This window comes from Dendroctonus ponderosae, unplaced genomic scaffold, assembly GCF_020466585.1.
Source record: "Dendroctonus ponderosae isolate FM_Combo_2020 unplaced genomic scaffold, Dpon_F_20191213v2 Dpon_F_20191213_7, whole genome shotgun sequence".
NCBI lineage: Eukaryota > Metazoa > Arthropoda > Insecta > Coleoptera > Curculionidae > Dendroctonus > Dendroctonus ponderosae.
In genome coordinates this window covers 5,260,835-5,273,826 of record NW_026018916.1, presented here as the reverse complement: position 1 = coordinate 5,273,826, position 12,992 = coordinate 5,260,835, and the positions used below count along the sequence as shown (strand labels likewise).

Genomic DNA, 12,992 nt, shown 5'->3' with positions numbered 1-12,992 from the left:
CCGAATGTATTTTGTACTTTAACTGGTTTTAAACGCTGACTTTTAGCTTTGGAATTGGTCCCGGTTACTTGAATTTAAATAAAACCAAAAGATCAAGTTTTATGGAAAATTTAGAAAAATCCTTTTGATTTGTTTGTCGTTTAATTGGTTTATTTGCGATGGCAGGCTTTTCCAATTGTTGTTGGAAATTGCAAAATGTTGGTGCAAAAACTGGTTGATGCATTATATTTATTTTTTGCATTTGAACATATTCCTATTGGTCGCAATTAAAAAGCAAAATACGCGGATATAAAAAATTAAAACACGTGAAGGACTGCTTGCAGAAACAGGTAAATATACTGAAATTGTGCTCGAAACAGTCATTTACATAAAAAAAAAAATTTACAAATGTTCACAATTTCGTAGATTATCGCGAAGATGGTGTTTTCACTCGATTTCAGCCCCTACCAAACTACTAAAAATACTACTAATTTCCTCAGCTGAATATTTAAAAAACAAAATCTGCGTTAAATCTGTATTAAGACCCACAAAGGACAGTTTAGAGAACAACGAAAAAAACTGAATTTTTGATTGTCAGTGAGTCTGACGCTGGACAATTGCTTTGGAATTTTTCACAAATGTTCACAATTCCTTAGGTCTTAGGGTATTTTCTTAGATGACATTTTCATTCGATTTTAGCACGAAAACTGCCCGTTTTAAACCGACAAAGTGTATCTCTAGAGATACATTTTTCGTGAGCTGAATATTTAAAAAGCAAAATAAACGTTGAATCTCAGCAGTCATGTTACACAACAAACAAAAAACAAAATTCGTGCTCAAAACAGATAAATTTACAAAAAAGCAAATTGCCAATTGCTTTTTTTTTATTCAATTGGCTTTTGCCTTCCATTGAGCTTCGATTTTTGCCACTTTTTGCAGTAGAATGATTTATTAGCTGCTAGTTAACCTTTTATTGAATTCTCTTTAGAGATTTTCCACTGTATTATCAATTAATTACGCTGTTCGTGGCATTGGCGCCCTTTAAAGACAAATAGAATTTTTAATTAAACGTTGCAAATACGGTCGCTGGTAGCTACATTGTAAATTAGAAATTACGTAAAAAAATGTTGCTCTTTCATTTTACATAAACAGTTTGAAACCTAAATAACTCTTCGATTTTTCATAACTTTTTCAACGAGGAAGTTGTTGAATGGGGTCATAAAACGAATAATTGTGTTTGGAAATGAAAAAATCATTTTTTGTCAGGTTTGCATAATAAAAATTATTCTTCACTCCCCCATTGACATGCACAGTAAAATGTAAATCTGATCTTTCCTTCCTTTTTGCTCCTTCAATTTGTATTAAATTTTCCTGATATAAACGAATAATCAGGACATTCCGCAGTGATTTCCGCCTAAGTCACTTTAGGGTTTCCATCAAAAAATGTGCAGATTATTCTTTGATCTTATTAAATCAAGTCGGGGATTGCTGGAAAATTTTCCAGCCTGACTGATAAAGTTAGCATCCAGGATTTGCAGCTGGCACGAATTGCGGTTGCAATTAAACTTAATTTTTCCGAGCACTAGTTAGATTTATTTCCAATTGCTGATACATCGGAATCAGTGTTTGGCCGACTAATTCCAACAGAGAAGGAATCGGGAGGAATTTTCTGGCTGCGATCAAAATAAACATGCAAATGTGGATGGCAAAATCAATAATTCCATTTATTTCAAACTGAATTGACTTTGGCTGGATTGGTTTAGTTAGTGCATTCAACGAAGGTCCATTGCAACAGTTGCAAATGTAAATCAACCAAAATCCTGTACAGTCAATTACCCAAATGCGTGTTAAACTTAGACAACAAGCTTTAATTAATTTAAATTGTGAACAGTTTATTTCCGATCGATATTGCAAATCCGCAAAACCGCAGCGTGAATAAACAAGTTTTGTTAGAGTGGATTTTATCAATTGCGCTAAGTGTATTGATTGGGGCGGTCAATGTATTTTAACAGTTTCCAAACAACTGTACTCAGAGGAATACAGGGTTATAATGATGTTAGTTTACATGGAATACTATTGAAGCCGCTCGAAACTTTTCCCAGTTTTTAGGGTTCTGGAAATCGAAAGATAATCCAATAAACTTGCTACTAAAATCGTTTAAAGTATCCAAGAATGGCTCTGTTTGCTGTTGTCACTGTGTAAAAATTCCATCGGGACAAAAGCTTTTCACTGGCTGGAACTGTAAAAGTCGTCTTACTTGCTTGCGCTTTCAATAGCTTTTGCATACTCCGTCGGGATTGAGATTGGAACACTTGATTTTCTGGCTTTTACGAAATAGCTTTTAGTGCTATTTTCAAATTCGAACAAAGAACGATCGCAGATAAGCAAGCAGAAGAAAACTTTCTGCACAATGAATGCTTCATTTGAATAAACCTAGCACATATCCTTAAAAATTGATTATTGGCTGATTACTCAGTCGTCCCAATCCCGGTAAAAAACGCAATCAATGGTTTTTGGCTACAAAATAACTTCAAGGGTGACTCATCAACTTTTCTAGATTTTGAGAAAATAAATGCCAAACTCAGATTTGCATAAACAACTGCAAAATCGCAAATTTGAAAAATCTTGAAAGTAGCCTGATGACCACTCAAACTCGAAACTTTTTTCCCACTCATAGAACGCACTTTGCTCTACAAAGTGCACCCGAAAGTGAGTACTCAACTTTACTGGCTTCTGAGGAAATAAATGCCAGGCCATGACCTGCTTAAACAACCACTAAATTCTATCGCAAATTAAAAAAAAATTGGAAATTGCCTGATGACTCAAACTCAAAACTTTTTCTCACTCATAGAAGGCCCTTTGCCCTATAAAATGCATTCAAAAGTTAAAATGCATAGTTAAGAGAAAATTAATTCCAAACTTTCGCTCTCATAGACAACAATAAATTCGGATCGCAAAGCAAAAAAATTCTGGATATTCTTCCCATACATGAAACGCGTTTTGCTCTACCAAACGCATTCAAAAGCAAATATTCAATTTTACCGGTTTATGAGAAAATTAATTGCAAACTTAGGCCTGCATAGATAATAAAAAATGTGTATAGCAAATTGAAAAAATGTGGAAATTAACCTGATGATAACTCAACATCGAAACTTTTTCCCACATATGAAACACACTTTTCCGTATAAAACACATTCAAAAGTAAATAACCAACTTTCTTGGTTTCTGAGAAAATAAATTCCAATCTTAGGCTCCATAGAGAACAATAAATTTGTATCGTAAATTAAATGGCTTTAATGTCTAACTTAAAATTGGAAAGAGCGAATTCGAAAAAAAATCTGGAGAACTGCTTGATGATAACTCCAAATCGAACGAAACTTCTAACCCAAACATGGAACACACTTTGCCCCAGAAAATTCATGTAAAAGTAAGTTTCCAACTTTACTGGTTTCCAAGAAAATAAATTCCAAACTTAGGCTTGCTTAGATAACAGGAAATTTGAATCGCAAATTTAAAATAAGTCTGGAAAATAGCTTGATGGTAATTCAAAATCGAAACTTTTTCCCACACATGAAGAGTACTTGCCGTATAAGACACATTCAAAGGTAAATATCCAATTTTACTGCTTTCTGATAAATAAATTGCAAACTTAAGCCTGCACCGACACACTCTTATCGCAAATTAAGAAAAATCTGAAAAATAGCCTAATGTTAGCTGAAAATCGAAACATTTTTCGCCCAATGTAACCCACTTTGCGCTAGAAAATGCATGCAAAAGTAAATATCCAACTTTACTGATTACTGAGAAAATAAATACCAGACTTAGGCCTGCATAGACGACAACAAATTTGTGTCGCAAATTAAAAAAAATCGGGAAAATAGACTGACGATTACTGAAAATGTTTTTTATATGAACCTTATCTAGAAGATTGTAGTATCAAGGGCCCTTGGGCTTTGTCTGAGGTCTGCTTTTATAAATTCTCTTTACAACTGTTAGAAGAATAAATAAATCTTCACTGGCATCTGCTGGGACCACTTACACTGCAAGAGTATTTGAAAAATTATTTCATCAATTTCTATCGACTGTAAAATATTAAATCGAGTTTATTCGGCATGGTGAAATTGGTTTGTTTGTCAAACTTCAGCTCAGCATATTTGTCTATAACTTTCCATATATGAGAAATGCATTTCTTTGACTGAATAATTTAATGCGAGTTCTATAAAGCGCTTTGTTGGCCGTCAAGATAAAGTGGAAAATAAAACCCGATATGAACTGCCTTATTTAAAATGCAATTTTCAAACGATAAAGTAGCGGAAATTAGGTCTGACACTTTTGAAAGTGGGCGGGCTTCCGTTTTAAAATAAATAATTTTCCCCCTGGGGAAATTCAATTTCAATACGCGCATATTTATTTCCACGTTTAGTTAATGAATATGGATGATGGCGGATTAAATACGCTCAAAATTTCAATCATGATTATTTATTCGTTTAAATTTATTTTCATCGTCAACACGACGGAATTTAAATTTTTTTTAAACTACTATTTGTTGGAGCATAGGTCCAAGTCAACAGATCTGCGTCTTAGGGCGTAGAAAAACTGCTCATGGATGATTTATTATTCAGGAACGAAGAGCGTTAGTCAAGGGGCGGAATTTGACGAAAAGTGGTACAAAAATAAAGAGAATATTTCATGTACTTTTCTCTAATGCTCCGTTTGTAAATGTGGGCTGGTTTAAAGTGAAACAAACAGGGACACATGGGAGACGCGATGTATTTGTAAAGGAAATGTCTCTGATAAAACTCGACAGAAATTGGTAAAAATGGGGAATTTAGAGCGATATTTGCTAATATTTTGCCTAGATACAAAAGAAGGGTTTGCATCGGAATGAAAGTTTTCCATGCAAATAATGAAGTGAAACTAATTCAAACGGAAGTGGAAATCAAATATGGCAAATGGGAAAGAAAACAATCGAATTGTTTTTAAAATTTAAGTAATAGGCATTTGAAATATAGGCTGACTGAACTTGATATAACGAACGATTATGTAATCAATTTAGTATTGATGCTTTATATAAATATAAAATAATTTTATAAAAATATTCATTCTGTTCCCTCCAAAAGCATCAATCAAAATAGTTAAGTATCAATAATCAAAATCCGATTGGAAACATCGGTACACAAACAACAAGCGTAAATTGATAAATATGAAAATAATATTTATATTAATCAAAAGCAAATTGATAAGAATAAAAATCATACTAACTTTAATCAAGAGCAAGTTGACATCAATCAAAATCTTATTGACAGAAATCAAAATCAAATTGACACTAATCAAAAGCAAGTTGACAAGAATACAAATTGTATTCACATCAATCAAGAGCAATTTGACAATAATCAGATTCAAATTGACATTAATCAAATGCCAGTCCGTGATAAACAAAATCGAATTCACTCTTTCCAATTTTAAGTTAGACATTAAAGCCATTTAATGAAAGGCAGGAATGAAGGAATTTAATTTAAGGCTTAGAAAATCAGAGATAATAATTTACTGAATGAACACACATCATATAACATGCCAACTTGACTTTGTTTAACATTGATTTTGATTAGTGTCAATTTACTTTTGATTAATTTTAATTTGAAATTGATGTTGTTAATTTAATTTTCATTATTGCCATTTTGATTTTGATTAAACCATTTTGATTTAAACTCTTCTTTAGTTTCAGATTTTATTTAATTTCAACTGTTGTTCAAACAGTTCTTTTATTATTTGTGTATTAAATTTAGTAATCTTTCAACTTAGTCCATTTAAGTATTTCCTCACCGATTACAGATTAAACCTTATTTTGTGGTTCAGATAGGATCAGGGCGTCAATTAAATTGTTTTGATGGCGACATGATCGTTTTTCGTTACCCTTTGGGGATTTATCGGCACGAATAAATATCAGTGGCTTAGGCAGAAAAATATCCGATATCCAGCCAGGATATTGCCCATAGGTGATTAACATGGAAAATTATTTTTGGTGTTTCAGGTAAATTTCCTTTGGTCAGTGCTCGGATGAACACGCGGTATATTTTATTTTAAGCCAAATCCCGCCTTTGGTGAATTGTTGTTGTTTTGGCACTCGGTTGATAAATAACAATTAATCATCTCTTAGTGTAAAACGTGGATGGAAAACGGAAAAAATTGCCATTTCTTCGAGCGGAAGTTAATGTGTTCCTTAATCAAATTTGGTTTATTAAAAATACAGCGGCTCTGGAAACCTCAATGCACTGACACGCGAATAAACAAGTTGAGGAACTCATTTCGGCAACATAAGCCCTCCTGGGACTTTGCCTGTTTGCTCGATAAACAGTTTTCGCGTTTAGTATATAATCTCAAATTTTGTTTCGTCAGTGTGAAATCAATTATACGCCAATTTCGTCCACGAAAATTAGTTTGTTATTAATTATTCCACGCAAGCTGGATCAGAGCGTATTTATTGAACAGCAGTTAAAAAAACTACTATTATACAGCGGAGCTCATCGAAGTCAGTTAAAGTGAATTAAAAGAAAATTAAGCGGTATTAATCCAAAGTAAACTTCGATCAATTCTGAATCCAAAATGAATAAATGGTATTGTTTTCTTGTTAAAACCGGAACGTTCAGCAACATTCCTTTGGTAAATTTAATTATCGTTCCTTGATAGTATGGGGGCTTTTATTGGATATCATCCTGTAATAAATTCCCTTTATTAAAGGCATTAACCTCAGCCAGAAGAGTGTTGAAAAGAAACCATATTTCACTTCAGGCCGTTTTATACCGACGATTAAAGCAACGTTTTTATTGAGGTTCTGCTCCTGCTGGTATTTATTTCAATGCTCACGCTTTGCTATTTATATTTATTAGTGTAATGGGCGAAATTTTAGTCCATAAAACACATTAATCATGCCACATATCTCTTGCCTACAAGCCGCAGGTTCCATGTGCGGTTCTTTGGTAAAACCCGATAGCCGCTCCATTAATTATTGCAAATGGGCTAAACTTTCGCCATTATGAAACCCTTAATGTCCGTGGTTTCCAAAAGAATTAAAAATTAATTTGCGCAGAAACGAGAATGCATTTCAAATTTCCAACAATCAGCCACTCTAATCCGGTTGGATTAGGCTTTGCATACAATCGCAATCCTGCCTCAAAATTCGATTAATTGAAATAAATTAGGAAAATGTCGGGTTTTGTGGTCTACCAAACACTTGCTGATAATCAAAACGTATTTAAATATTTCTAATTCGTTTCACCCTGGGACATTAATTAGTTATATTTTATTGCAACCTGAGAGACTGTTTATGGTTTTACCCTCAACTCAACGAGATTTAATTTGCACTATTAATTCAGCTATATTTAATTAAAAAGTTTCCGAAGCGCGAAAGCTCTTGCACGATATTGCTAACCGAGACTATTTTTAGACAAAAGCTCCATCGTTTTCGAACACTTTTAGTTGGATACTCATTGAAGAATTGCTGCTGTGATTTGATCCAAAACCATTATTTCTGTCGACGTATTTCCACTTTATTAACGTTTAATTTGGGTGAACTTCTATCAAGGTTTTACATCGTAAAATGCTGCTAATGGTCTGGATCCCTGTAAAAGTCTGCAATTAAGGATTCCCAAAAATTGACTGTTGATAGGGTGCAAAAATAACATGGAAGTTTTATTTTAATTTCTTAATTTATAGCATTTGATTAGGATTCAAGTTGATTGAAATTTGGTGCATTACTTCTGTTCGCTAAAAGTTCAGAAGTTTGAATAACAAATCAAATTTAAAAGCCTTTTGAAATTTGAATCTAATATTACTAAAATTTCAGGAATATATGTTTGAACTATTGAAATATAGAAATATACCCGAAAAAGAGCAGTTGGAGAGTAGGATCAATGCAAGCGGCGATAGAACCCGAACTTGATTCTAAATAATATGTATTATATAATTTCAAATACTGTGTGTTTTTCGCTTAAAACATTAAACATTTTGGGTAAATCTTGGAACTTTGATTTTGAGAGATATCAGTTTTCAAAGCAGTCCTTATGAAATGAACACATAAAAACCCTGATGGAACTGAAGTTTTCACACTTTATTACCGCATTTTCAAAAACTATTTAAAATTTCAGGCATTTATCTGCTGATTTTTGAAAGATTTGCAATTTCAAAACAGACCGCGGAAAAGGAGCAAGAAAGTGTATATTCAAAAAATTGTGGAATAGCAGTGGAGCGCACAATAGGGCTGAAGCTTTGCGCACTTATGTATTAGCCCTTTAGCTAAAAACGTCCAAAATTTCAGCTTTTTACCTACTGGATTTTGAGAGATAAGAGGAAAACACATAATTCCAGAAAACAGCAACTTTGATAGTGTCCAAGCATCAGCAAGTGCCCAACTTGCAAATTTTTCGCACTTTCAATGTAGGAACTTTGCACTAGAAACCAGTTTACTACCTGAGATTGATATCAAACGCATGTAAATTTTGATAAACAAGCAAATGTTGCATTATTTCGCGACATTTCTCCTTGACCCATTTATATGTAACTCTGCTAACGTTTCCTATCGATAAAACTCCCAGAGGTAAATCGAAGCAAAGGCCCCGCACGTACAATTTTAAAGGCCATTACATAGAACGAGTTCCGAAGCTTCGAGCCTTTTGGTTATGGATCTGAAATTGCGGTTTCCAGGCATTAAACGGCTGCTTTCTTTCAACTGAAGATTCATTCGGATGTATTTTGCTGAAAATATCCCTAAAAACTTCAAAATAAACGAATTTTATCCGAAGCGAGGTTTATTTCTCATGTCGGCGTATAGAGTTCTGGAAATTTTGGTGTTTGATTTTGCAAAAGAGCTTATGCGTTTGCTGTTCACTTTTCACTCAGTTCTCGATCACGGGTCTCTTCGATGTTTTGTTTCATTAGGGGCCCCCAATATTCGGGCCTATGAATACCTAATAAAATATAATCAGCGTTCAATACAATCAAGTCCAGCCCTTAGTGTTGTTAAGTCAATTAACTTGCGGCGGGATACAACAATGAATAAAAGGGAACTTATTAACGAGCTGGGCGTTTCTGGGTGTAAGCGCAAACGAGGCGATGCTGCTTATTAATTCGATTCAGCCCTCAAAGTCTTGTGAGTTGGAGCCCCCTTTTTCACAACCGAGCTCAAACCTTCCCAAATTTCCTCTTTTAAGATCAATTTATTTTAGTTCAAATATGGCTCGACTTGTTTGTTGATTTCCACTCGCAGGTTTAATAGGCCAACACGCGTATTTATAGGACTTCAAATATTAAACGGATTTTCTCAATTCGACGATTTCAATTCGCTTTTCTCGAACCCGCTTAGGGTTGAAATGCTGTAGTACTTTGATGCTCAGATTATTTGGTTCGGGCACAAGCTTTTGAACTTTTATTTAAATGTAAACGAATTTTGCTAGATGTTTGTTACCTGTTCTCTGTGTGAGTTTATTGGTAAAGAGCCAAATTCCTTGAAATACTTATGAGCCTGCTATTGGAGGTAATTGATTCCTGGATAGCTCCAATTTTAGCTGCAGCTTTTTAAAATTGTGCCTGATTTGTCAAGGTTTGGTTTGAAAATTCATATTTTTCAACATCGCACGGATTTATTCCTGAAATTTTGAATAGTTTTAAGGCAGGAGATGGTACTTAAGTGTGCAAAGTTTCAGTTCATTTGTTTCATTTCTGAAACTTCGAATTCGAATTAAGGAATTGTGCGTAATTTACAGACGTGAATTTTAAAAATTCACAACTCTCAAAATCATACATCGATTTATAGCTAAGTTTTCTATATTTTTAGACGAAGAAATGCTACCTAAGTGTATAAAATACCAGATCAATCGCAGCATCTATTAATGTGCTCGAAATTTTCAAACTTGCTGTTTCCAAGAATGTTTTGCAAAGATCTGTTTTAAAAATTACAACTCTCGTAGTCAAACATACAGATGGGTAAAAATTTGCATTTTCGTAATAAATAAGATAGTAAATAAAAGCGCAAATTTACAGTTCAGTTTCCGTCTCCTACAGTGTTCTAAACATTTGGAATTTTCTAAATTTGTTTGTTTTTTAGAAACTTGTCTGACGTGCAAAGGTCTGTTTTTAAAATTATGAAACTCTGTTAGTTAAGCAGATGGATCCCGGGAATTTTAGATGTTTTTGGAAGACGATGGAAAATATGTGCTCAAATTTACAGTTTAATCGCAGTACATATCGGTGTTTTTTAAAATTATTTTTGAAAATTTATAGCTCTAAATCATACAGATATTTACGTCAAATATTGGATTTTTTTGCCGATAGGGATTGTGAATAAGTACACAACAAATAATGTTCAGTTGCGGCATCCATCAATGTTTTAGACATTTTCAAACTTTGTTGGTGTTTTTTGGAATGGTGCTTCATTTGCATTCATTTGTTTAAAAAAATCCTAACTATCATAGACAAGCTCGAAATATTTTTAAATGAGAATAAATAAGTGCAAAAATGTTCCGTTCAAATTAAATTTAGATAAACGCTCTTTTGATAATAATAGACTTTCCCATTCTTGCTGTTTTTAACAATTTTTCCCATCTACCTCTTGATGTTTTTTACAAACTGCCTCATGAATTGATTGACCACAACTAAAATTTCGCCAAATATACACGATAAATGCCATTAGCCCTTTGCTTCCTTTGACAAATTCAATTTAAATTTTATTGAAAGTTTCCCCGTTCTTCTAGTGATATAATTCTGATTTGATATCGCCCAGCAGGTTTTATTTTCGCAGGCCATTTTCAATTTGAGTTTTCCAAATCGATTTATCCTAGAACTAGATGAAATTGTTTCCTAGAGAAACTTATAATGGATCTCCAATGGAACTTCAGCCTGTCCAGACAGATCAGCGTAACTTTGCCATTTTCACAATTTATGAGTGTATGATATGCCGGTCATTTTCCTTTATTGTTTCAGTCTTGTGTTTGAAAACCTTCTTGTGTCCAATGGAATTTTGTTTCTTATGGATGTTCAGCTAACAGCTTTAATGTTTAATTGATGTTGGCATTAATGACTGTGATGGAAATTGAAAAAAATCCACTTCAAGGACATGAAAAGGCATATTTTACCATCTGATATTTAAGGAAAAGCCCCGATTAGGTTAACCGACCGTTAACCACGAAATATTTTCTATGAGAAAATAGTTAAGCAGCAATTTATCTTCCATTGCCATGTTGGGAAATTCCAAATAATCTGCTCCAACTCGTCTTATATCAACTGACAATCATTTATTGTGAAGGTGAAATTCAACACATCCCTCGAGTGTTGGCTTCTGGGATTTGCCATGCTTTCAATGGCAACAATGGGATAGAGAAGTAATATAATATGTTCATTTCATCACCTACACGGGCTGAATAGAATACTTAAAGACCAAAAGCGTGTATTTCTATTGGGCGGAAAAATTGCGATTCGTGAGAAGCACCGAAGAAATGTAATAAAGTCATCACAAAGAGTCGCTTATTATTTTTTCAAGGGTTTTATATGTTGTTACAGGAGGCACGTGTATGGATTGGCAAGGGAGTAATCGACTATTGAAGATAATTAATTAATTAAACTGAATCGATTTTCACAGGGACAAAATGTTGCTGAGCTGTTCGTTTCATTTCGTGTTTTTTTTTCCAGAAAACCGTCCCGCTCATAAAGGCTATAATAAATTATCTGCCAAAGAGGACTCGAGAACATCAGCTGAGGTTCACTCGAACCAGGATATCCTGGACAATGAATCTGGAATCGCTGCAAACAATGGAAACGCTCAGACCAATGGAAACCCTGGTCTAATGGACTCGGACAATGAGTCCACATTCACCGATTTGGATTATGAGGACGGTGGATTTTCCGATGACTCGGACTATGGTAAGTGTTTTCCAGCACCTTAAACATGGGTTCGCTTTCAGCCTAATTAAATAGGGCCGGTAGCCGTCTGCTGAAGCTGAAAAATGTATTTGCCCTTTTGTTAATTCGTTGCCAGTTTTATATTTCCCAGTGAATTGTACCGGTACAATACAGAAGCCAAATAGTATAATTCGTTTTAAATTGGAAAATAATTCGTTAGGAAAATTGCATGCCGTAGACGCGGAAGCTTGCCTCAGCTTGTGCCAGCGATTCAGCTACGAAAATGTGCTTAACTAATTGGAATTGTTTAATTGATTTAAATGTACAGGGTTATTCACGCTATACGGCACGGAAGTTTGCGGCTAAACCGTTTGATTTTTGAAAAGTATTATTTTATTAATTGTCCGACGCCTACCGAGCGCATATTTTAAAATATTTTTGTAATGTACAGGGTGTCCCAAAAGCTCTAAAGGTATCAAAGTTGCGTTTTTTTCAATGGAATGTCCGGTATATTATTGCATCTTTGGATTCGCTGAACAAAATAAGTGTCTGTTTTAATAAGGTTTATGATACCTAAATCTTAAGTTTTTTTTTAATAATACGAATTTAATCAAAATCTAATCTAATTTTCACGTGTCAAATACTTTAGAAGTATTTCAGTTATGTAAGCGTAATTTATAGTGAAGTGTAACAAGATATAATATTTTATATCCCGATGATAATAAACTTGCCATGTTATACAGGGTGTCCGCAAATTTAAACTAATCAAATAAGAACTTTAAGTGGCTCTAACTTGATTAATTTAAATACAACTCCATATTTTTTAACTTACCAGGGAATTAAAAATTTTAATTACCTATCGAATGGTATTAGGATGTTAATAGTTAAGTTTTTGCCTTTTTACAAAATATGTCAAATAGTCGTTCTGTGCACCATTTGGTGATGTTTAATTTAAGGTTCCAATGTATCTAAGTTGGCTATGCCATTTACATATGTCAAATCATTTATTTTATTTGTCAGTTTAGACGGCAAAGTCTCTTTTTGATAGCTAGAGTGGTATTGTTTTTTGTAATTGTAGACGTGTTGGTCGTTATTTTCATATTATTATTGTGTTGCTAAGTTAA

At 33.7% G+C, this 12,992-nt stretch overlaps 1 protein-coding gene across 1 annotated transcript in view; it reads left to right on the top strand.

The window, feature by feature from the left end:
- LOC109539766 overlaps positions 1–12,992 on the top strand; it is a 41,940-nt gene that overhangs the window by 3,596 nt on the left and 25,352 nt on the right. The window contains exon 2 of the mRNA XM_019907746.2: positions 11,659–11,889. Coding sequence (XP_019763305.1) covers positions 11,659–11,889 — 231 coding nt within the window. The remainder of the gene's footprint in view (positions 1–11,658; positions 11,890–12,992) is intronic.